We start from the raw sequence: 26,143 nt of genomic DNA, 5'->3' as shown, positions 1-26,143 counted from the left end.
TCATACTTCTAACCTCCCAGCAGATCTTCCTGCCACAGGTTTTACCTCCACTCTTCCACCCCACTACCAAAGTTACCTTTCCAGAATGCAAATCTGGTCTTCTCTGATTATTGCATGCAAGACAAAGGTCCGATTCTCATGGTTTTCACAGCCCTCCGCGAAGTGGCCCTCCTGATTTGCTCTTCCAGTCTCATCTCCATCCATCCTATTCCTTTCATGTCAGTTCTTTCAGGTTCTTCAAAACATTGTGCTTCCCCATCCCACCCCCCACCCCGTGTTTAACATGCCATTTGTTTCTCTTCCATGATCCAGTTAGCTTTTTTCCAGCTAGCTGCATATGTAAGTTTATGTAACTGGCTCATACAATGAAGAGAATGCATAGCAAATTTATAGTTTAGAAAATGATAATAAAAGGCTATCATGCTCCCACCATCCAGTTAACATTTCCATAACCCCCTATGAGAGATAGTGTTCTTTTATGCCTCCATACCTCTGCACATGCTAGAATGCCTTAGTCTGCCTGGTGAACTCATCATTTGGAACCTCAGGTCAGCTCTACCTCCTCTAGAAAGCCTCCACTAAGTCCCTTGAGAGAGACTTAATGCTTCCATTATGCCTCCATTATGTCATTCCTAACAGTATTATATTTGCTTACATGTTTGTCTCCCCAGTAGATTGAAGATTCCAAGTATTACTTAATCTCTGAATCTCCAGCAAGCAGCATAAAGGCTGGTAACACTGTAAGCGTTCAGTAAATAGAATGGATGTCCATACAATCTGGTTTGCCTAGGAGAGTCCTGGTTTATGCTTGTTGTCCAAGAGTGATTTTTCTAAGTGCTTCCTTTACTCACGAATGTGTCTAATGTAAATGACCAATTACATGATCACCCTGTCAATACATGTGAAATGGATGAATTAATGAATGGAAGATTTTCAGGAAGAGCCAATATGTAAAGATTTTCAAAAATTCAACAGCTGGCCACTGTATCTCCTTCCTGTTCGAGAAGTGCTTGACTTTCTTGGAGACAGAGATGAATTTGTACAGACCAGATGCTCAATAACCTATATTGCACAATTAAGTTGAAAAATGTTAGCATATTCCTACTTTAAGAAAACCTAGATGTAAAATATGAATTAATACTATAAATCCATGTGACAGAGATGATTAAATATTATGTTTACTACATTGTAAAAACTAGAAGTTGTATAAATTTTTTTTATTTTATTTTTATTTATTTTTAAAAATGTTTATTTACTTTTGACAGAGAGAGAGACAGAGCATGAGCGGGAGAGGGCTGAGAGAGAGGGAGACACAGAATCCGAAGCAGGCTCCAGGCTCCAGGCTCCGAGCTGTCAGCACAGAGCCCGACACGGGGCTCGAACTCACAGACCGCGAGATCGTGACCTGAGCCGAAGTCGGACGCTCAACTGACTAAGCCACCCAGGTGCCCCGAAGGTGTATAAATTTTTAAGAGCTGACTTTACTGCTTGTTGAAAGTCAGAAATGTAGATTAAATACTGCTGAAATGATAGCATAATCAATAGGGGCACACACACACACAAACACACACACACACACTAGTTGCATTTGCTTTTATGGAAAGATAAAATCTCCTTGAGTTTCACATTATAAATAAAAATTTTATTTTCATTAAATTTTATTTAAAGCTTTTTTTGGTTATTCAAATAGAAAAGTAGTCTTTAATTACTGTTAAACAAAAAATGGGAAGTGAGGTAATTCATCTTTTGACAATAATCTTTCCCTCCAACAGTGTCATCTTCTTTGAAAGTCAAGGTAATTCCCTGTAAAGAAGGCTTTTAATAAATTACAAATATGTAGTAGATTCTTGTCCATCTACTTCCTAACTACTTAATGCACTGTTGCATAGCAACAATTTTGTTTTCCTGCTTCTTCTTTGTTGGCAGTGTGAGAGTCTGAAATCTGCACTGGCTTGGTCGAGCTCGGGAATCTTTCTGGTACCAGGGGTGCAGGTATCCATTGTAGAAATCAGTAGCTGTTAGCGTTTTCTTGAACATCACTGATCGAACACCAATCCAACCGTCCTAAAGAGCAAAAGACAGTGGCTAGACAGTGGTGGCAAAACTCTTACATTTTAGTTTATAGAACTTTTATCATGAGAACAAACAAACCTACAAATCTTACCAAATGCCTACCTGCAGACAGCACTGTACTAAGTAACATACACGTTTCTTTGACTGCATTTATTACTGAGTGATAACAAATGTACAGACCTGAATAAATTAAACCTATTTAAACATAAAGGAAGCAGAATAAAGATGTTATATTTGCATGGTACTTTACAGTTTTTAGAGTATGTCCATATATCTTACTATGACTGGTCATCAAAAATAGAACTGCTCTAAAAGGCAGATCCACTATCATCCCCAGAGGGAATTGATTTTAGAAGAGAAAACCGATGCTCAGAGGTGAGTGATTTGTCCGACGTGACATAACTGGTGGCACTCAAACTCACATGTTCAGACAACCCCATCTTCTATGAGAGTAAACTGCAGATTTGCAATACAGATATATAAAGACCCAGACAAGGACAGCAAACATGTGCACCCTACAGAGAATAAGTTGAAGAAAGATGAAGAGAGGTTGATGTGGAAGCTCTGTATCTATAGTCTGTGTAGGTCAGATCACTCTACCACTCTTTCATTCATTCATTAATAAGTTTATTATTTATTTATGTTTACTTATTTTGAGAGAGAGCAAGCGAGCGCACAAGTGGGGGAGGGAAGAAAGGGGGAGAGAGAGAATCCCAAGCAGGTTCTGTGCTGTCAGGGCACAGCCCAATGTGGGTCTTGAACTCATAAGCTGTGAGATATGACCTGAGCTGAAACCAAGAGTTGGACGCTTAACCAACTGAGCCACCCAGGCGCTCTTATCACACATTTCAAACACAACCTCTTGAGCATGAAACATTGCACATAAACACCATGAAGGAAAATACCAGGAAATGGAAAAAATGTGCAACAGCTCTCAGGCCACTGTCATTAAATAATAATGGTTCTAAAGTCATTTTATTTTGTTTTATTTCATTTTTTAATGTTTATTTTTGAGAGAGAGAGAGATTGTGAGCAGGAGAAGGGCAGAGAGAGAGAGAAGACACAGAATCCAAAGCAAGCTTCAGGCTCTGAGCTGTGAGCTGTCTGCACAGAGCCCGATGCATGGCTCAAACTCACCAACAGTGAGATCATGACCTGAGCCGAAGTCAGATGCTCAACTGACTGAGCCACCCAGGTGCCCCTCAAGTCATTTTAAATAGTTAAGAAATCCCCTCTTTAACCACTGTTGAACACTAAAAGCAAGTAGGATACCAGCACTGTGGTAGTTCAGCTACATACTTTCATATGTCTGTCTTCTGTGATCATCATATTAGCAAGACAACTTGCTAGTTAAACAAGACTTGTTAGTTTGTTTTTTTTAAGTTTGTTTGTTTGTTTAGAGAGAAAAAGAGAGAGAGAGAGAGAAAACAGGGGAGGGACAGAGAGGATCCCAAGCAGGCTCTGTGCCATCAGCATGGGGCTCAAACTCATGAGCTGTGAGATCATGACCTGAGCCAAAATCAAGAGTTAGTTGCTTAACCAACTGATCACCCAGGTGCCCCAAGACTTGTTAGTTTTTTGTTTTTTAATTTTTTTAATGTTTTATTTATTTTTGAGACAGAGAGAGACAGAGCATGAACAGGGGAGGGTCAGAGAGAGAGGGAGACACAGAATCCGAAGCAGGCTCCAGGCTCTGAGCTGTCAGCACAGAGCCCAATGCGGGGCTCGAACTCACGGACCGTAAGATCATGACCTGAGCCGAAGTTGGACGCTCAACCGACTGAGCCACCCAGGCGCCCCAAGACTTGTTAGTTTTAACAAGATCTCGTTAATTACAATGGATTAGTGAGAATAAACAAATTTCTTTTAAGAAAACACTAGGGTTACTGAATCTGAGTAATAATGCTTTGGTAAAACATCACTTAAAAAAAATTATACTAGAGATTCAACTATTTCTTAAGAAAATTAAACTGCCCAGATTGAGGGGCGCCTGGGTGGCTCAGTCGGTTGAGTGTCCAACTTTGACTCAGGTCATGATCTCACGGTCTGTGAGTTCGAGCCCCGCGTCGGGCTCTGTGCCGACAGCTCAGAGCCTGGAGCCTGTTTCAGATTCTGTGTCTCCCTCTCTCTCTGACCGTCCCCCGTTCATGCTCTGTCTCAAAAAACTAAATAAATACTTAAAAAAAACCAAAAACTGCCCAGATTGAGACAATGTTCAATCTGATGGATAAATAGTTGAGTAAAATCTTAACTAAAAATGCTTAAACTCAGTAAAACAAGTATAGTTTAAAACTAAAAGAAAAATGTACCTTGCAACAAACCAGCAGTATTTGTGACTGTTTGTGATATATCACTGATCCTGGAATAACAGGTTGTCCTGTTAATTTTGGATCTAAAGAATGGGGGGAAAAGGATATTAGAATAAATAATTATTATAAATAACTTCATGGCACTTCTGAAAAATCAAACAAACATCCTGGGAGGCAGTCCTAATACTGGAGAGGGCATACCTGCTGATGTCCTGACTTTGTAATCCAAACTTACAATGGAGCCATAATGCTGTGTGTATCTCAAACTCAAAGGGAAGCTTTCAGTATGCATAGGAACTTATGAGTCCTTCACCCAGTCTCCCAAGATAAACTAAAAATGCTGAATTTAGAAATTTTGACCATTTGGGGGAAATAACTATCTACCAGTGGAGAGGTATACAGGAAGTTTAGGATCTAAGCTGGCCCTTCTATCCATGACCAAACAAGTCTTAGATTCCTGGGGAACTCTGACTCCTTCTGTGCTGGGCCAGCTCCCTCTGTGACTCACACTCCTTCAGTCCACCACATTTGGAGGCACTGATGGGCTTTAGAATGAACAGACTGTGTCATGAAATGCTACACCCTGGTCTAGGATTCTCACTAAGATTTTCATTATGATATTCACCAGAATGAAACTGACCAAATCATTTTGCACTCCCTGAAAACCTTAATATAAAGAATCAGAGCTTAAAATAGGATAGTAACACTGCTTTGCCTACCTCCCACATTCTTATAATGACTGAATGAAAAAATACATGTGAATGGACACTGCAAAGAGCAAGACAATAAATGAATATAAAATATAATTATTGAACTGACACAAACTAAAAGAACTCTTATTTTTAGTAACTGTAACCTGTGGTAAAAAAGACACATTTTCAAATGGACTATAGTGAAAACATTTTCCACATCAGCTATTCAAAAGTTAGTACCAGTGAGGATTGAACTATTAACTTCTACCAGTTCCAGAAGTTTAATGGCATTATCCATCCAGAGTGTCTGCAACGGAATCTGCAAAGAAAATTAAAGAAGGTATAATAAAAGAATACACTTAACCCCCAAACCCTTTTCAACTACTATTTTGTATTATTATGGTCGGACTTCTCTCCCCATTACAGAGGAATTGGGAGCGAAGTCTCTAAACCTTACAAAACAGAACACAGGTGTGGCCTTTTACATAAGTCTCCAAGATTGTAAGACCTTAAAACACTCTTTTAAAATCAATGTTTGGGCCGCCTGGGTGGCTCGGTCGATTGAGCGTCTGAATTTGGCTCAGGTCATGATCTCACGGTTCGTGAGTTCGAGCCCCGCGTCGGACTCTGTGCTGACAGCTCAGACCCTGGAGCCTGCTTCGGATTCTGTGTCTCCCTCTCTTTCTGCTCCTCCCCTGCTCATGCTCTGTCTCTATCAAAAATAAATAAACATTTAAAAAAATTTTGTAAATAAACAAATAAAATAAATAAATAAAAATCAATAGGGGTGCCTGGGTAGCTCAGTTGGTTAAGCGACCAACTTTGGATTTCAGCTCAGGTCATGACCTCCATGCTGGCAGTGTATACTTGGGATTCTCTCATTCTCTCTCTCTCTCTCTCTGCCCCTTTCCAGCTTGCTCTCTCTCTCAAAGTCAATAAATAAACTAAAAAAAAAAAAATCAATGTTTATATCTTTATTAACATTTCTAATGTAAGGGGCGCCTGGGTGGTTCAGTTGGTTAAGCGGCTGACTTCGACTCAGGTCATGATCTCATAGTTCATGGATTCAAGCCCCATATCAGGCTGTGTGCTGATAGCTCGGAGCCTGAAGCCTGCTTCGGATTCTGCATCTCCCTCTCTCTGCCCCACCCCTGCTCATGCTCTCTCTCTCTCTCGAAAATAAACATTAAAAAAAACCAAACATTTCTAATGTAAGATTTATGTTCATTACAAAAAATGCATTACCACAATTACGTTAAAGAAACTTAGTAAGTATTCTGTACTCCCATCCCTAGAAGTAACCACTGTTAACAATTTGATGTGTATAACCTTGTAGTTTTTTCTATAAATATTACAAAAATCTAGAGCATACTGTTTTTCAAAGGGACTTTTTTGCTTAACAATAAGCGTGGGCAACTTTCATCAGTGCATGCATGTCTATTTCAGTCTTTATCTGCTGTACTTGTACAATATTCCATTTTATGACTATGCCATAATTTATGCAACCAAAACCTTTATGATGGACATTTCAATTACTTTCCATTTCTTACTACTATTAATAGTTTTTTCCCAGTGTGTAGACTTTGAATCTTGGGTACAGTAATTTTTTCCTATGTGTAACTTTTTTTAGTTTTTTGTAGTAATATTAGCCAATCTTTTCTCTCATGACTCCAGTGGTTCATGTCAAACTTAAAAGTGCTATCCCACACTTTAAGATTACTAATATTGTAAAATTATTCAACTGTGTTTTTTCCCCAGTTCTTTGTGGCTTTACTCTTTTATATTTAAATGCTTGATCCATCTACATTTTATGTTGACTTTGAAAGGCAGGATTTGAGGGCTTCCTCCTCTAATGGCTAACCAGTTCAGTTGTCCCAACCCTATTTACTGGACAATCCATCTCACCTTTCCCCACAGTGTGAAATGCCACTTTTGTCACTTTTGATTTTAGACTCATAAAAATTAACACATACCAGGACACAAGTTCTCTCAAATTTCTGAAGTAAATAAATTGATTTTCAGGCTGTAGTTCAATCCTCCATTTCATAGATGAGGAAAGTGAGGCCCAGAGAATGCAGCTATATTCCCAAGTTTAGACACAGTTAGTTAGGACAGCCAAGCACCAGAATCTGTGTTTTCTCATTCTCAGCTCAATGCTCTTTTTATGAGAGTCCCTAAAGAGGACATTTAATTTTCAGAAGAATTAGGTTGTTGCAAAGATTTGAACATTGCATCAAAGAATTAAATACATTTGGTTCATAGGTGTTCATGATCTTCAATGTGACATGTCTTGGTACAATATCCTCTTCTTTTTTTTTTTTTATTTTTTTAAAATTTTTAAACATTTTTAAAGTAGGCTTCATGCCAGTTTGGGTCTTGAACTCACAACCCTGATTTCGATATCTGAGCTGAGATAAACAGTTGGACACTTAACCGACTGAGCCACCCAAGGCGCCCCAGTACAATATCCTCTTCTCAAATTTGCTGACTTATTTTTCTTTCACCCACTTCCAGTAAGAGTTATGAAACAATTTTCATGTATGTAACTTCTTTCTTTCAAAGAAATCAAAATATTTTTGAAACATGCTGACTAAAAAAAGGTTTATGTTTACTGAGAGTTATAAACATGCAAGACATATAGTTCTTGTTCAGAATATATTCTTCTTGCTCTTGAGGAGGGTAAAGATCATCTTCACCTTATCATCACAGCATTACAGAAAGCAAAGGGATGGTAAGAATATAGTCATTTCAGTATCCACCATCATTACTGTCAAAATCATATGTTTGCACGGATTTAATTCACAAGGTTTATCTCCTTTGATCTTGGCAGCTGTGGACATGGTCATTAACCCCATTTTAGAGGTAAAAAAGCAGAAACCCAGAAAAGAGTTTTGCTCTTGGTTAGTAAATGGGAGCTCTAGGAATCAAATTTTACCTCCTGGCTCCTAGGTTCTCATTCTGTTATAGCACAAGCTTGTTCTCAGTAGAGAGAAAAGGTTAATTATAGAAGATAAGGATCATTATATAGTAATGTAACTGTGTTTAATATTTTAAGGAACTATCAAACTGTTTTCCATAGCACCTGCACCCATTTACATTCCCACCAACAATGTATGACGGTTCCCAATTTCTCCCTATCCATGTCAACACTTGTTATTGTTTTTTTAATTATAGCAATCCTAGTGGGTATGAAGTGGTATCTCTGTACAGTTTTGATTTGTATTTTTGTAGCAACTAATGAAAATCATCACTTTTTCATGTTGTTAGTGGCCATTTATAGATCTTCTTGGAAGAAATATCTATTCAGATGCTTGGCCCATTTTCTAATGACGATGTTTTGTCTTTTTGTTGTGGAGTTGTATAAGATCTTTATATATTCTGGATACTAGACAATTATCAGATAGGTGATTTGCCAATATTTTCTTCCACTCTGTAAGCTGTCTTTTCATTTTCTTGATAATGTTCTTTGAAGCCCCAATAGGTTTTAATTTTAAAATCCAATTTCTGGGGCGCCTGGGTGGCTCAGTCAGTTGAGCATCCGACTTCAGCTCAGGTCATGATCTCACAGTCTGTGGGTTCGGGCCCCGCGTCAGGCTCTGTGCTGACAGCTCGGAGCCTGGAGCCTGTTTCCAATCCTGTGTCTCCCTAGCTCTCTGCCCTTCCCCCAGTCTCACTTTGTCTCAGTCTCTCAAAAATAAATAAATATAAAAAAAAAATCCAATGTCTCTATTTTTAGTTTGGTTACTTAAGCTTTAGGCAACATATTTTTTTTTTCTTTTTATTTTATTTTGGGGACAGAGAGACAGAGCATGAACGGGGGAGGGGCAGAGAGAGAGGGAGACACAGAATCGGAAACAGGCTCCAGGCTCCGAGCCATCAGCCCAGAGCCTGACGCGGGGCTCGAACTCACGGACCGCGAGATCGTGACCTGGCTGAAGTCGGACGCTCAACCGACTGCGCCACCCAGGCGCCCCTAGGCAACATATTTAAGAACCATTGCCTAATTCAAGATCATGAAGATTTATTCCTAGGTTTCTTCCAAGAGTCTTATCATTTCAGCTCTTATATTTAGGTCTCTGATCCATTTGGAGTTCGTTTTTATACATGGTGTGAGGTAGGAATCCAAATTTGTTTGAGTGTGGATATCCAGTTGTCCAAGCACCACGTGTTAAACAGACTATTCCTTCCCGGGGTGCCTGGGTGGCTCAGTCAGTTAAGTGTCCGACTCTTGGTTTTGGCTCAGGTCATGATCTCAACTTTGAGCCACGTCGGGCTCTGCACTGACAGCACAGAGCCTACTTGGGATTCTCTCTCTTCCTCTCTCTCTCTGCCCCTCCCCTGCTCATACTTTCTATCTAAAAAAATAAACTGAAAAAAAAAAAAGGCTATTCTTTTCCCATCAAATTATGGTGGCACCCTTATCAAAAATTGATTGACCACAAATGTGAAGGTTTATTTCTGGGCTCTCAATTCTATCCCATTGAGAAACAGGTCTATTCTTATATCAGTACCCAACTGTCTTCATTAGTGAAGCTTTGTAGTAAGTTCTGAAATTAGGAACGGTGAGTTCTTTAATCTTGTCCTTCTTTTTCAAGATTTTTTGGCTATTCCGGGTCTCTTGGGATCCCATATGAATTTTACGATAAGCATGTCAACTTCTGCAAAGATGTCAACTGGGATTTTTATAGGAACTGCGTTGAGTCTGTGGATCAATTGGGGAATAGTGCCATCTTAACAATATTCTTCCAACCCATGAACAACGAGGTCTCTCCATTTACTTAGGTCTTCTTTACTGCTTATTAGCTCTAAAAGTTTCTTTTGGATTCTTTATGATTCTGTACATAGAGCTTTAGTTATTCTTTTCCAGTCTGATTCTGTATTGTTTCTTTTTTCTTGCCTGATAGCCTTAGCTATAACCTCCAGTAGAATGTTGAAGAGAAGTGGTGAGTGTGGACATTTTTGTTTCATTCCTGATCTTAGGGGGAAAGCTTTCAGGCCTTCACCATTAAATATGTTAGCTGTGGGTTTTTGTCAGGTTGAGGAAGTTCCCTTCTATTCTTAGTTTGTTGAACATTTTTATCCTGAAATGGTGTTGGATTTTGTCAAATGCTTTTTCTGCCTCTATTGAGTAAATTATATGCTCTTTATTCTATTAATATGGTATGTTAATAGATTGATTTTTTTATGTTGATTCAATCTTGCATTCCTTAGATAAATCCCACTTGGTCATGGAATATAATCCTTTTTTATACATTGTTTGATTTGGTTTGGTAATTCTGCTGAGGATTTTTGCTGCTATATTCATAAGGTGGTTTTCTTTTCTTGTAAAGTCTATATTGTAAAGCCTATTTTATTGTGAAGTCTATTCTTGTGAAGCCGCTATGTTCACATGGCTTTCTTTTCTTGTGAGGTCTTTATCTTGTTTAGTCTTCCTTAGGTTTTGTACTAGCTGCTCCCTCTGTCTGAAATGCTCTTTTCCTGATCTTGGCATGACTGGCTCCTTATTGTCTTTCAGATCTAAACTTAATTTCAGTTCAGAGATTCCTTCCCCATCTACCAAATCTAAAATAACCTCCAGTTAATCTATCACATTATCCTATTTTAATTTTCATCAAAAAATTTATCACACTGATATTTTTCTTATTTGCTTGTTTCCATCTTCTCACATCATTTGTATTTCTAGTACCTAGAACAATGCCTGACACATAATAGGCTCTCAAAAAATATTTTGTTTAATGAATGCATGAATACGTGAATAATAGCAGATAACATTTAATGAGTACCTACTCTTTGCCAGAAACTATACTAGATGCTTCTTATACATTATATCAGCCCTAATTTTCAGATGAACAAACTAAAGCTCAGAAGCTAAATAACTTTCCCAAGTCTACCAAACTAGGAAGTGGCAGAGACAAGAGGGAACCCAGTTCTGTCTGGCTCTAAAGTCCATGTTCCTTTCCCTATATCATTCTCCTACAATGGGGAAAGTACAAGGTTTATAGTGAGACAGATCTGGTTCAAAACCTGACTATCACTAACTAAAAATGTGACCTTGTGCAACATCATTCAATAACCATCCATTCTCTACTTCAAGCCTCAATTTCATCAACTTAAAATCAGATAATACCCACAATATGCGATTGTGATCTTCACTGAAGAACTTGGCATGCTAGAGATATTCAGTGACAGCTCTCCTTTTTAACCAACATTAATAACAGGTGGTCCATTAAAAATCCCACACTTGGTAGGCCTGGAGTTCAAACAACACAAGAGGCTATCAAAATGAAGGGGAAAAAAAACAGTAAATTTGTCAAAGAACTGAGAATTTAACTCAGGCATTTTATTTATTTATTTATTTATATTTATTTATTTATTTTTTAAAGTTTATTCTCATTTATTTTGAGAGAGAGAGAGGGAGAGAGAGAGAGAATCCCAAGCAGGCTCTGCACTGTGCAGAGCCCGACATGGGGCTCGAACCCACAAACCACGAGATCATGACCTGAGCTGAAAGCAAGAGTCAGACGCTTAACCTACTAAACCACCCAGGTGTCCCTCAGGCATTTTAATAAGTATTTATTTTTAGTTTTTTAAAAAGATTTTAAGTAATCTCTACACCCTCAATGTGGGGCTTGAACTTAACAACCTCGAGACTGAGAGTCACATCCTCCACTAACTGAAGCAGCCCAGCACCCCAGGTATTTTAGTAAGTATTTAATAAATACTGTAAGTACAAATAAAGAATTATGTAATAAATAAGTAATTTAAAGTTACAACTCCATTTGGTATACTATCTGTAGAAACTGAGTATTTAAGAATTCTGTTGTAAAAAATTGGCTACAGGCAGAAAGACGTACTGGAAACAGCAATAGATTAGGAATGAGATTTATATTATTTAGTGATGGGGCACCCATCATTCCCCTCATCCATGAAATGGGTAATAAAACTTGGTTATGGGAAACTGCAATATATATATATATTCAAAAGTGCTTTGTAATTCTAAGGCCATATAAAAACTTAAAGGAATGACATTCTGATACATGCTACAACATTGATGAACCTTGAAGACATTATGCAAAGTGAAACAAGCCAGACACAAAAGGACAAATATCGTATGATTCCATTTATATGAGGTACCTAGAATAAGCAAATTCTAAGAGACAGAAAGCAGGACAGTGGTTACCAGAGACTGTGGGAAGGGGAGATGGGGGAATCAGTGTTCAGTGGGTACAGAGTTTCAGTATGGGATGATGAACAAGTTCTGGAGATGGACAGTGGCAATGGTTTGCACAATGAAATGAATGTACTTAATGCTACTGATTTATACACTTAAAAATTGTTGAAATGGTAAATTTATATTTGACCAAAATTTTTTTTTTAAGTTTTAAAAATAAAATGAATTTGAGGATTCTTAGGTTTGAGATTCAGTCCTAAATAAAAATATTTACACACACACACACACAAAGATAATTAAGTAAAACTGCAATCTGACTTCCAACTTACTATATTTCCAATGGCACGATAAAGTCTGAATATTTGCTCTGAAGTTTGCTCCTCCCATTTTATACAGCTGGTACCAGCAGAAATCTTAGGGGCTGAAAGATAAAGCCAACAGCAAGAATAAATATCAGGTTCGATGGCCATGAATTGGTAACATTGATGCTGAATGATAGATATAAGAGAACTTGTATTATTTTGTCAACTTTTGAATATGTTTGAAATTTTCCATAATATGAAGTAAAAATAAACAAATTAACTATACAAATACTATAAGAAAAATGAGTGAATTTCTTTATAACCTGGGTGTAGAAAAAGCCCTCCTAAGAATGACTCAAAATCCAGAAGCAATTAAAGAATGATAAATATGACTACATAAAAGTAAGCTTTTACTAAAAACAACCTTTTGTAAGACAGAGAGGTCATAAATTAAGTAAAAAAACAAACTGAAAGTATAATTTTTATCACAATACTTTAGATTTATAACAAATATAAGTTATATGCTAATCTATATATATATATATCTATGTAATATTATAATAATATATCTAGGAGTACTTTATATCATATAGATTTATTTAAATCTATTACATAGAGGCACCTGGGTGGCTCAGTCAGTTAAGTGAAGTCTGACTTCGGCTCAGGTCATGCTCTCACAGTTCCTGAGTTCAAGCCCCATATCAGGCTTTGTGCTGATGGTTCAGAGCCTGGAGCCTGCTTCAGATTCTGTGTCTCCCTCACTCTCTGGCCCTCCCCTGCTTGCGCTCTGTCTCTCTCTCAAAAATAAACAAACATTAAAGAAAAATTTTTAAAAATCTATTATATAAAGTACTCCTAAAAGCTGAGAAGACCAAAAATGTGATAGAAAAATGGGCAAAAGATATAATGTCCTTTCCCAGAAAAAAGAAATGCAATTAGTCCTTAAACATATAAAAAGATCCTCAACCTCACTCATAGAAGTAACGTAAACTAAAACTACTCCAAGATGCAATTTCTCATCTATTTGATTACGAAGTAAAATATGCTCCAAGTTATCTACAATGGCATTATTTGAAATAGCAAAAGCTTGAAAACACCCAAAGTGCCCATCAATAGGGGATCTGTTGAATAAATTATGATCTACCCACACAAGTAAGAACTATGCTGCTATAAAAAGGAACAAGGTGGGGCGCCTGGGTGGCTCAGTCAGTTAAGCATCTGACTTCAGCTCAGGTCATGATCTCAGTTTGTGGGTTAGAGCCCCACATGAGGCTCTGTGCTGACAGCTCAGAGCCTGGAGCCTGCTTCAGATCCTGTGTTTCCCTCTCTCTCTATCACTACCTACTCACTCTCTCTCTCTCAAAAATAAATAAACATTAAAAAAAATTTAAAAAAAAAAAAAAGGAACAAGGAAAATCTCTTCTTACTGATAGGAAAGGGTTTCCAGGGTACACTGTTAAGTTAAAAAAAACCCAAAGGTACAAAAGAGTGTATATTTTATGCCACCTTTTGTGAAAGAAAAAAAGGAAAAATCAATTTAAAAATATGTGGTTTTGCTTATTTTGATAAAAGGAAACAACTGGAAGGCTAAATCAGAAACTCATAAAATTAGTTACTTATAGAGGGAGGGAAACCGGAAGGAGGAACTAGGGATGGAAGTGAAACTCCTCTGAGTATAATTCCTCAAATGGCTTAAATTTTTTAATCACAGAGATGTTTTATGTGATTCAAAAAATCAAATTTAATCATAAAGAGGAAAAAAAGCAACTCTGAAAATTAAAAACAAACTGAAGCAAATAAATTTAACTATATATCAAACTAGATAACAAAACCACATGGAAAAAATAATCATCTCCAGTAAGTTTTGAACACGGTACTCTGATTGCACACTCTTAGCAGGATATATAGTCTATGGACAAAAAAAACTGCAGAGAAATCTGAAATATTACTCAGTAGCTTTACTGTTTGTAGTAATACTGGTGTTGTAATTTTGAAACTATTTTATGCCTAGCAATTAAATAAATAGGTCAGTGTTAATTTTTGAAAGTATTAACAGTTTAGGGGCGCCTGGGTGGCGCAGTCGGTTAAGCGTCCGACTTCAGCCAGGTCACGATCTCGCGGTCTGTGAGTTCGAGCCCCGCGTCGGGCTCTGGGCTGATGGCTCAGAGCCTGGAGCCTGTTTCCGATTCTGTGTCTCCCTCTCTCTCTGCCCCTCCCCCGTTCATGCTCTGTCTCTCTCTGTCCCAAAAAATAAATAAACGTTGAAAAAAAAAATTAAAAAAAAAAAAAAGAAAGTATTAACAGTTTAAAAGAAAATATAAGAAAAGCCCTGAAATTAAAATTTAAATCAGTAACAGTATGAACTCAAGTATTATTTAAAAAATATAATGCCTCAGGGTGCCTGGGTGGCTTAGTTAAGTGTCTGACTTTGGTTCAGGTCATGATCTTCCTGTTCAGAGTTCAAGCCCTGTGTCGGGCTCTGTGCTGACAGCTCAGAGCCTGGAGCCTATTTTCAGATTCTGTGTCTCCCTCTCTCTCTCTGCCCCTCCCCTGTTCACACGTGCGCGTGCTCTCTCTCTCTCAAAAATAAACATAAAAAATATATATATAATGCCTCACCTTGTCTATTGACACCTTAACCTGGAACACACAGTTGCACCAGACTGTTTCTAAATATCACACCCTGCTAAAATGAACAAGGCTGAGAATTCACAAAGTGAGCCTGGGACATCTTAGAAAAAGAAAGCAAAGAAGCACTCAAAAACTACCTGGGATTGTCAAAGGATACAGAACCAGGGGTACCTGGGTGGCTCAGTCGGTTAAGCATCTGACTTTGGCTCAGGTCATAATCCAGAGTTCGAGCCCGTGTCTGGCTCTGTGCTGACAGCTCAGAGCCTGGAGCCTGCTTCAGATTCTGTGTTTCCGCCTCTCTCTTTCTGCCCCTCCCCTACTCACACTGTCCTCTGTCTCTCTCAAAAGTAAATAAACATTAAAAAAAATTTTTTTTTTAATAAAAACAAAATAAAGGATACAGGACCCAACTTTAAGGGGCTTCCACTGGCCAAATTTGGGATGATTTGAGCAGTACAAAGAATTATAAATGCAACTAACTGTAAAACACAATAAATGAAAATTCATGAGTCATATAATAATTTAAAAATCTCATTTGCTACCATAATTGAAGGTGATTATGGCACCCACTTCTTACTCTAAAAATTGGTAGTTACAGAAAGAATCAAGCATTGATCCTACCATTTTTGGATGAACTAAAATTCATCTTCAATTAATGATGAAAAGCTCTTCTTTACAGAATAATGTCAAGTATTAAAGGTAAAAGGAATTGGAAAATCACCATTTTTGCAATCCCTAATGAAATAAATCATTTAACAAAGAAGCATCAACCCATGCCAAAATTATTATGTGAAAGGTTATTAGAGAACAGGATGTTTGCATGGTGCCAAAGCATTACCCCACAGATTACCTACCACTGCAAAAGCGGAAACAAATCTTTGTACTGGACTCAACCAAGTGATCCAACTTAACCTCACCAGCCTCGATACAACCCTGGTATTATGGCAGGGTAGACATATGGTAGACATTATGGTAGACAGAGGCAACACTTCTCTGAGTATATCCTTTTAAACAGTTTTGACTTTTGAATCACGTAAATGTTTTACATGTTCAAGAAACAAATCATAAAAATAAAAAGCAATCCTTAAAACTAAAAACAAACTGAAACAAATATCATTGGAACACAATATCATCTATGAAATACTCTTTCCAAAAACCTCAAGCCTGAGTCTAATCAAGCCTTTAAAACTTCCAATTCACAAGAAATCTAAGGGCTAGAAAAACAAGTTAAAACAACACTGGAAGGAAAGACAACTAGCCTGGTCTCTTCAAAAAGTCAATGACATGGAAGGAAAAAATTTATGGAGAAATTACTCTAGATTAAGGAGACATAACAACTAATTACAATTAGATGTTAGTTTGAAAAAAACATGGCTAAAAAATAAGTTTTTAGACAATTAGCAACATTTAAATATGCACTGGATATTAGATGCTATTAGGGAACTGTTCATTTCTCTTAAGAGATGCATGCTGAAGTATTTAGGGATGACAGGTTACGATGCATACTTCCAAACGATTAAGCAGAAATCTAAAAATATGTACTAAATAGGGGTGCCTGTGTGGCTCAGTTGGTTAAGCGTCAGACTTCAGCTCAGGTCATAACCTCTTGGTTCATGAGTTTGAGCCCCATGTCAGGCTCTGTGCTGACAGCTCAGAGCCTGCTCCTGCTTCAGATTCTGTGTCTTCCTCTCTCTCTGCCCCTCCCCCACTCACACAGTCTCTCTCTCTCTCTCAAAAAAAAAAAAAAACATTAAAAAAAGATTTAAAAAAAAATATGTACTAAACACACACACACACACACACACACACACACACACACAGAAAAAAACTGTGGCCAAACATTAATAATTGTTGACTCTGGATAAAACAGGTATTCACCATCTTTTAACTTCACTCTGTTTGGTACTTTTCCATATAAAGAAGTGGGAAAAAATTTCTACACCTTCATGAGGCTATAAGGGTAAGAGGGGAAGGGAGACCATACCAACCATTCTTTGGAAAGGGACATACAGGTGGGCACTAAATCTTTAGTCAAAATTAAGAGAAATGTGCAAGTGAGGAAGTCAGGATGTTCAGGTGCTATCATGACAGACAAAACCTCATGGAGGAGGGAAGGGTCTCCGCAGTCCTCACTCACCATGTGTCACTCCCTCAGTTGGCTGCTGCCTTCCATTGCTCAAACTCTCAGGCAAATTTTTCAAAACTGAAATAAGCTTAAAAAAAAAAGAGAGAGAGCAACACATTCAAGATGAGAACAAAAACAGAAATACATTATAATTCAGTACCATGACACTATCAAACGTTTTGAAGGAGCTGTGTGGCAGGGCAGTAAACTGGCTTAAGCTGTGATGACACGTGTCTACTCAATGGAGTTTGAGTGTGGATGTTGCTCTCTGCAGGGTATGGGGCAATGTTATGCTTTTAGAGAACGCTGAGCTTTGCCTGGCTATGTAAGCTCTGGTGTCAGGACAGCATGTGCTCCAGAATCCACACTCTGACCCTGAGGGAGGGAAGGGAGTGGAGCCTCAAAGAAGGAGAATGTACTCTGGAGTCACACAGTTCTGGGTTCAAATCCCAATTCCACCACCTACTAGCATGTATTGTGGAAAAGTTATTTGAGAAGTTTATTGGGAAGGTAAAATAATAATAATAATAATAATAATAATAAGTCTACAGAGTTTCTAGAATAGTCCTGGCACACCAGCCAATGCTCGATAAATGAGAGTCACTATTACAAAAACACTTCTGAGGCGAGTGCTTAGATTAGAAAGCACCATCTAGATGGGGGAAAATTGTCCTCTATAGAAAATTAACTAGTTCATGTGAAAATCATTAATTTGGTCACTAAGCATTCACTCAGACCTACTATATGCAGATTCAAGCTACACAAAGCTGAAGAACTCGTGTATAGCCAGGGGGTCCACAGAGCTCCAGTGTGTGTGGAGGCGATGGCGGCTGCACAGGCACAGAAGTGGGAGAAGTGCCCAGTCACCGAGTGAATGGCCGCTGGCCAGTCTGACGGGGGCACCAGGTGATTCTATGAGACTGAGGGTGAGACTGGGAAGAAGAGTCTAAAGGCCTCTGAAACGTGGTGTGGTGGACCACAGAAACACATGCATTTCATTTGAGGGCCTTTATTAAGCACCTACTCGATAAATTTCTCAAAGACTTACATGAGAAATGCCAACCTAAATTTTAGAAAGCCAGGGATAGAAATCACTTAAAAGAAAACAGCTGAAAATTTCATATCATGGAAGTGTTCCTTTCATCATAAACAGTTAGGAGACCTACTGAATGAGTAGAAAGCAGTGGGATATGGGAGAACTGTACCATGTTGGCACCCAGTCTTGACAGCACTGCCTCCAGTTCCTTTGAGGTGCTCTTAGGTGGCACAGGAACCGTTTCCTGTTTGAGAATTGGGCCTACGTCAAACCTATAGAAAAGCAAAAGCAAATGATAACATTACTATTTTTTAAGATCAGTGTGGTTGTCTACATGAGTGTTTACACATCACAAGAATAGTTTAACCCTGGTTGTGAATTTGACTGTTAGCCATTAGCCAAAGAGAAAGGTCAGTCTGAAGTAAGTAAAATCTTGCCTGTATTTAGATCTTAAATCTATTTTTTCCCAAAGGAAATAAGTATGAAGCTGCACATTAGGGATTTAATTGCAGTTACAAATAATTCCACCTTGGTGCTCCTGGGTGGCTCAGCCTGTTAAGCGTCCATCTTTGGCTCAGGTCATGATCTCATGGTTCATGGGTTTGAGCCCCGCTTCGGGCTCTGTGCTAACAGCTCAGAGCCTAGAGCCTGCTTTGGATTCTTTGTCTCCCTTTCTCTCTGTCCCTCCCCTGCTCACACACTGTCTCTCTCTCAAAAATAAAAAATAAAAAACATTAAAAATAATAATTCTACCTTTAGCAATAAATAGTATTTAAAAAGTTTCTATTCATACAATGAAGGCATAGAGCAAAAAATTGATTTTCCAAGGAAGTACAATTAAATTCATAATGATTTCTTCCTGTAATTCCTTTCTCAAAAGACAAGAGTTTTGCCTGGATTATAATCACTGGTGATTATAAGTAGGCACAAGTGTATTTGCATTCCCATAGTCTTACATTTTTACATCTAGCTCTGTAAATACTGGCTATCAACTTTTATTAGAAATATGCTTTATTTTATTTTATTTTATTTTTTAATTTTTTTTCCAACGTTTTTATTTATTTTTGGGACAGAGAGAGACAGAGCATGAACGGGGGAGGGGCAGAGAGAGAGGGAGACACAGAATCGGAAACAGACTCCAGGCTCCGAGCCATCAGCCCAGAGCCCGATGCGGGGCTCGAACCCACGGACCGCGAGATCGTGACCTGGCTGAAGTCGGACGCTTAACCGACTGCGCCACCCAGGCACCCCAGAAGTATGCTTTATTTTAAATATTTAACTTTGTGGTTGTTAATTATAGTTCCAATTTAATTCCAATTTAATTTCTATTCTATAAGCTTTAATAAAATTCTTACTATGAAAAATTACAAACATCCATAAAACTAGAGTGAATTGTCACCTGATCCCCAAATAACATCACCCAGATTTTAGAATCATCAAAGTTTTGCAACTTGTTTCACATGATCCTCCCTTTTTCTGAAGTTAGTTAAAGCAAATCCCAGATATGCAGCTGTTCTTGTGAACCTGTGAATTATTTTCTATGGGGACATTAGGTGATAACAGATAGCAACTTAATATAATCCTGTTTCTTAAAGCATAGTATGATTTTTAAAAAATTAAATGTTTAAGACAGCCATATTACACATTGGCATACAATATAGTCTTATTTCAGGTTCCAAAAATTTTTGACCACAGAAACCTAGGCTAACAGAACTGAGATTTGTAACAACTAATATACAAAAATCCACCTCCGGGCACCTGGGTGGCGCAGTCGGTTAAGCGTCCGACTTCAGCCAGGTCACGATCTCGCGGTCCGTGAGTTCGAGCCCCGCGTCAGGCTCTGGGCTGATGGCTCGGAGCCTGGAGCCTGTTTCCGATTCTGTGTCTCCCTCTCTCTCTGCCCCTCCCCCGTTCATGCTCTGTCTCTCTCTGTCCCAAAAATAAATAAACGTTGAAAAAAAAATTAAAAAAAAAAACAACAAAAATCCACCTCTCGTTTACACATCTTTTAAAGAAATCCACTTGTTAATGGTATAATTTATTTCAATCAATAAGCCACACATTTCACAAGGACTTTAAAGAGATACTTCATAATACAAAACCACATATAGTTTGTGTTAGAAACCAGGAAAAGACAGAAAGGGAAGGCACTCTGGAGTTAAGGGAATTAGCACCATCCATTCATCTACTTCCATGTCCCTTCCAAACAGATTGACAGCAACATTGAAAATTACAAAGTCTAGAGAAAAGAAAATATCTTCTACCTTTTAGGTCTAATTTGCATAATTGTCACTCCAGTAACTGTGTCTCCATGAAGCACGGTATGGATTATAGGCGCTGGACCACGCCACCTCGGGAGGCAACTGGGATGGACATTCAATATGCCACTGAGTCAGAAAAAGGCAGAAATTAGTGTGCAAATGGGCTTTACCATTTAGTTCCTGCTACCTAAACAAATATGCTACTTTTTATCATTATACTTCCCGAGACAGTTTGAAAAACAAAGTTAAATCTAGTCTTATACCTGAGGTGCCTGGGTGGCTCAGCTGGTTAAGCACCTTACTCTCAATTTCAGTTCAGGTCACGATCTCACGGTTGGTGAGTTTGAGCCCTGCGTCGGGCTCTGCACTGACAGTGCAGAGCCTGCTTGGGATTCTGTGTCTCCTCTCTCTCTGCCCCTTCCCTGCTCGTGTGTTCTCTCTTTCTCAAAAATAAATAAAAGAAAATCTAGTCTTATATCATCAGTAAAGGGAGCCAGAGATTAAGTTTACTTTATTACCATAAAAGGCCAATGAAACTCAATTAAAAACAGAACAAGAACAAACTCACTGTTCCAAAGGTGTTCCACAATAATCTGTGATGTCTGGGAGTTCTTAAAGATTTTACTTTTTAAGTAATCTCTATGCCCAACATGGGGCTTGAACTTAAAACCCCAAGATCAAGAATCACATACTCCACTGACTGAGCCAGCCAGGCGCCCCTTGGAGTTTTTAAATAAAAGCAAAAAATACCTTTTATACTGTATGAGAAGAACTACTCAAACCCTACTGTGCATCTCATGGACAATGTGAATGTTTATAGTTTAGTCACATAATTACCCTTGTTTCACTTAGTTTGCATATAGAATGCCTAAAACAAGCTTCTTGAATCCCCATCCAATGATGTATTTTTTTTACCCTAACACACATATTGCCCATAGATGAGCAACTTAAATCATTTACTAAGGAAGCTATCTTAGTTTAATGATGTCTCCACCGCAGGAATATGCACTTGGGAGTGTATGTCTAAGAGATAAGAGTCTTATATTCAAAGCTCTGTTCAGACCAGTCTCATTGATCCAACAAATATTTACTGAGCACAGTTCATGTGCTGGCATTGTTCTAAGTGCTGGGATACAAGCAACACTGAACCAAAGGAGAAGAAATTCTGCCCTCAGGGAGCTTACGCGCAAAGGGTGGGAGATAAACAACAACAAAAAAGTGCAAAAAGTCTGCCAGATGGTTCTAAGGGCTGTGGGGAAAAATAAAGCAGAGGAGTAGGAGTATTAGGTAGGAGACTACAATTTTAATAGGAGTCACAGAAAATTTTACCAGTAAGATGTGAAGAGGTGAGGGAATAAGACATGCAAACATATTCCAGGCAGAGGGAATAAGTACAGAGATCTTGAAGAAGGTAAATGTTGGGCAAGTTCAAGAACAGCAGAGAAGCCAGTGTAGTGTGGCTGGAGCGGAGTGAACCTAAGGAGTAACACTAAGACAGCAAGGAGGGGACCAAACCCAGTAGGTAGGCCCATATAAGGGCTCTGACCTCTTCTGAGATGGGAAAACACCAGAGAATTTTGAGCAGAATGACATGATCAAACTTCTGCTTTAAAAGGATCATTTTGGGGCACCTTGGTGGCTCAGTCAGTCAGTGTCTGACTCTTGAGTTTGGCTCAGGTCATGATGACTTCACAGTTGTGAGACTGAGCCCCGAGCTGGGCTCTGCGATGGGCGTGGAGCCTGCTTAAGATTCTCTCTCTCTCCCTCTGCCTCTCCCCTGCTTGGCTGCTGGGTTGGTAAAAGACTGAGAAGGCCAAGGAAAGGAATAGACGCCAGTTAGGGGGCTACTGCAGAATGACAGTGAGAACAGCAGTAAAAGTGTTGAGAGAGCCAGTCAGATTCTAGATAGAATTTGAAGGCAGAGCCAATAGAATTTCCTGATGGACTGGATGTGTGGGGTGAGATAAGCAATAAGAATGACTGAAAGGTTTTGAGTCTCAACAACTAGAAGGGTGGAGTTGCCATTTGCTGAGATGAAGACGTAGGGAGAAGCAGGTTTGGGGCACAAGTTCAGGAATGCAGTTTAGGACATCTTATGTGTAAGGTGCCTATCAGACACCCAAGCAGAACTGTGGAGGAGGCAGTGTGCATCAGCGGCCTGGAATTCAGGGAGAAATCTGAACTGGAGGGACAAATTTGGGAGCCGTCAGCATATACATGGAGTTTATTTTATTATTCTTGTTAATGTTTATCTATTTTTGAGAGAGAGAAGACGCAAGGAGGGGAGAGGCACAGAGAGGGGGGTAGAGGATTGGAACCAGGCTGTGTGCTGACAGGAGCAGAGCCCGATGGGGGGCTCGAACTCATGAGCTGTGAGATCATGACCTGAGCTGAAATCAGAAGCTCAACCCACTGAGCCACCCAGGTGTCCCCATAAACAAGGAATTTAAGTGAGGGTGAGTGAGAGCCCATAGATCAAGAGCATCATATATTTGTGACACCAACACAATTTTTTTTACCTTAAAATACTAAAGACAGCAGAACTAGAATTCAAGTCATTGCACTTTAAACACCAGGCCCATATGCAAAGACCAAGTCCTCTATACTTTATTTCCTTTAAAAAAACTTACTAGGGAAATTTAAGAATAAGAGCCTCACTCAAAAGTCGGCCAAATGAAGCTACCACTCCAACGTCATATTCTCCAGATCCCACATCTGGCCACTCATACACAGGAAGCTGAGATTGGACAGCATATTGCTTCACTGGCAGTCCTTTTGGTGATGGGGAGGGCACTGTGACCACCTCCAATTTTTCAATTAACTCTTCCTCTTTGTTTTCCCTACGTTGGAAAGATTGGAAGAAAATGTTAAGACAATGACTCAAAGCTAAACTACCTCCCATACTTCCACAGTACTTTTGTGGTTAAATTCACAAAACATTTAAGGGTAAGTGATTAAAACTAGTACAACTGACTGAGTTTTTATTTTGTATTTAATTTAAATTATTTTTAAAGAGCCACATGTGGCTAGTGGCTGTTTGGATGGCATGACTCTAGAAATTTCCTGTGCATACAGAAACACATACAGTACAGACATTTTACACAACTAGGATATTATATATATTGCTCTGCATTTTGTTTTTTTCCTCTTAACACTATATATACCATTTTATGAGTCTTTTTAAAAAGTGGGTTAAATATACACTTGCTTGTATATCTGTCGAACATTTCTAAAATAAAAAACTGGAAACAGTAGCTGTCTGTGAAGAGGGGAACTGGGAAGTGATAGAGGCAGAAGGAACTGACTTTTCACTGTATATCCTTTGAACCTTTTGAATTTTGTACCACAACCATGTGCTAGTCAAACAATAAATACTTTACACACACACACACACACATACACACACACACCCATGGGCATCATTTCATAGCAGTACATTTTGTACTACTACTTTCTTTTTACCTGCTGTGTAGTATTCCAGTACCCAGGGGTGGGGTTAATTAATTTAGCAGGTATCGCATCAGGTATGGAGAAGTAATAAGAAAATGAGTATATAGCGACAAAGCACAAGAATAATGGAGTTGCCAAGTGAAACATCAGCAGAAAGGTCAGCACACAAGCAGTGCGATTCTGCAGGCAATTTGGGGAAAGCAGCATGTGGAGATTACATCAGGGAGGGTATGCAAAGGGAACATGTATGAAGGGAGTGTTTCTGGGTGCCAGGGCAGAGCACTGGAGGGAGGGATATGATACAAGGGGATTGACGGGGGAGTCAATAGGAGGGCTGCTGTGTAGAATCTGCAGGGAAGACTTGGAGAAGGCAGAAATGAGTGTTGGGGACACATCAGGAAAAAACGGAGTGGGGAAATAACAGAAGTTGGGAGAAAGAAGGCAGAGCAGTATATTTGGGTAGAGCCACTACCATATACCATATGGACTTTCAGAACAGAGTGGATCTCAATTTTTTCCCCTGTAAATAAGATTTGTTAAATTTCAGAAATACTAAATGTATACCTAAGAGTTCTGATTTGTAAATTTATTCAGTTGAAAGTAGTTCGGTTGTGGACTATGTCCTCATTTTGGCTCCAGAAAACTGAGTCCCGTTGCATACAAGGAGATGGGGGGCAGGGAAGTGAGACATGGGTATGCCTGTGACCCGCAAGAAGCCCAAAGGATTGGAGGGTACAAATTAGATGAAGAGGAGGCAGAAGGAGTAAGTGGAAAGGGGAGGACTTTGAAGTCAGACCCCGTTTCAAGGCCGAACCAGCTCATTTGATGACCTTGGGCAATCTAACCTCTCCGAGCTCCGGTTTCCTTACACACAAATGGGGCAAGGGGGTGGTGGCTGTAGTGGATGAGGTATGCAAAACGACTGGCGCGGGCTTGGCCCCTTGAAGCGCCCGGTAGCGCTAGGAGAACGGATGAAGCCGGGAGCCGGAGTGTAGACCGGAGGGACCAGACGGGAACGGTGCACCTTCCGGGCGCCCGGAGACGCCAAGATCTGGGCCCAGACCCTTCCGGCGCCGCTGCTATCCCTGACGAGGAGTCCAAGCCCTCGGAGCTGGCGCAGTGGCTCGGCAGCAGCGCCTTCGGCAGCCGGGCCCCCCAAGCCCCGGCCCCGGTACCTTGCGGCGTGCAGCGCCCGCAACGCCTCTCGGGCAAACTGGTCCGTACCGAAGAAGAGCACCCGCCAGGGCGGCTTCTCGCGGACTCGGACGCCCCGGCCGTCTTCCCCGCCAGGGGACGCACCAAGCCCGGCCAGCGCTCGCCACTGGGGGGTCGGCCTTGCGTCTGGACCGCCACCAGCCGGCCGAGAACCCCAGCAACGCCGCACCAGCACCCTCATAGCCTCTGAAGGAAGCCTACCCTGCGCAGGCGCGTCGGAATGGGAGGCGTGCGCGTGCTAGGCCGGAGGGGCGGGGCCGGGGAGGAGAGCTGAAGGGCGGGTTCTGCTAGCGACTAGGGGCGTGGCCTGCACGGTTGGAGGCGTGGCCCGCCTGTGTTGGAGTTAACTAGGAATTTGCGGGCTCATGGGTCCCCGTGAATTTTGTTGCATTTGTTTGCACGATTTAGGCAGTCTCCCAAAAGAAGTCTTTTGGGAACAAATCATGTGTTTTCAGACAATAAAATATCATTCATTAAGGAATTATGATAAGTAATATTTACTGAGTATTGTATGCCATGCTTTGGCTAAGCATTTTATAGCCATTTTATCAGTTAATCTTCATATCAAGCATACAAGGTAAATATCATTTTATTGAAAAGAATCCGAGGTTCAATGAAATTAAGAGAATTACCTACCTGAGGTCCTGACATCTAGTTCATGTTGTTCCAAAGTCTGTGATCCTAACCACTTGGTCTTCATCGCAATCCTATGTACCAGGCAAGTCAATGTCCCCATTTTGTACCTGAGGAAACTGAGGCTCAGTTATTTCCTCACATTCTGATGAATCGAAGGCCCCAGTCTTGCCCCTATCCTGTGGATTCCCTCCCCCACAGAACGATGCTATGGGGGAGATTCTCAGGGGAAAAAATCAGAGAAG

The 26,143-nt window shown here is 39.7% G+C and overlaps 1 protein-coding gene across 1 annotated transcript; it reads right to left on the bottom strand.

Annotated features, from left to right (window-relative positions):
* Window positions 1-1,620: 1,620 nt before the first annotated feature.
* Window positions 1,621-25,839, bottom strand: MTFMT (mitochondrial methionyl-tRNA formyltransferase). Its single transcript, XM_047863882.1, has 9 exons — window positions 25,226-25,839; window positions 23,231-23,440; window positions 20,604-20,726; window positions 18,509-18,611; window positions 17,316-17,391; window positions 12,575-12,666; window positions 5,315-5,393; window positions 4,383-4,465; window positions 1,621-2,064 (listed from the first exon to the last, which is right to left on the bottom strand). The coding sequence occupies exons 1-9, from the start codon at window positions 25,444-25,446 to the stop codon at window positions 1,867-1,869; spliced, it is 1,185 nt and encodes a 394-aa protein (XP_047719838.1). The 5' UTR covers window positions 25,447-25,839; the 3' UTR covers window positions 1,621-1,866.
* Between the last annotated feature and the right edge of the window lie 304 nt (window positions 25,840-26,143).

Source organism: Prionailurus viverrinus, chromosome B3 (genome assembly GCF_022837055.1).
Source record: "Prionailurus viverrinus isolate Anna chromosome B3, UM_Priviv_1.0, whole genome shotgun sequence".
NCBI classification, from domain to species: Eukaryota; Metazoa; Chordata; class Mammalia; order Carnivora; family Felidae; genus Prionailurus; species Prionailurus viverrinus.
The sequence above is the reverse complement of the archived record's forward strand: the minus strand, read 5'-3'. Positions and strand labels throughout refer to the sequence as shown.

What these genes read in the sequence shown, in the direction of transcription:
- MTFMT (XM_047863882.1), bottom strand. Translation starts at nt 25,446, where the DNA reads ATGAGGGTGCTGGTGCGGCGTTGCTGGGGTTCTCGGCCGGCTGGTGGC. An exon ending in ATGCAAATTAGACCTAAAAG is followed by an intron (nt 18,612 to 20,603) that starts GTAGAAGATATT and finishes GCTTTTCTATAG; the next exon opens with GTTTGACGTAGGCCCAATTC. An exon ending in ATCGTGCCATTGGAAATATA is followed by an intron (nt 5,394 to 12,574) that starts GTAAGTTGGAAG and finishes TTTTCTTTGCAG; the next exon opens with ATTCCGTTGCAGACACTCTG.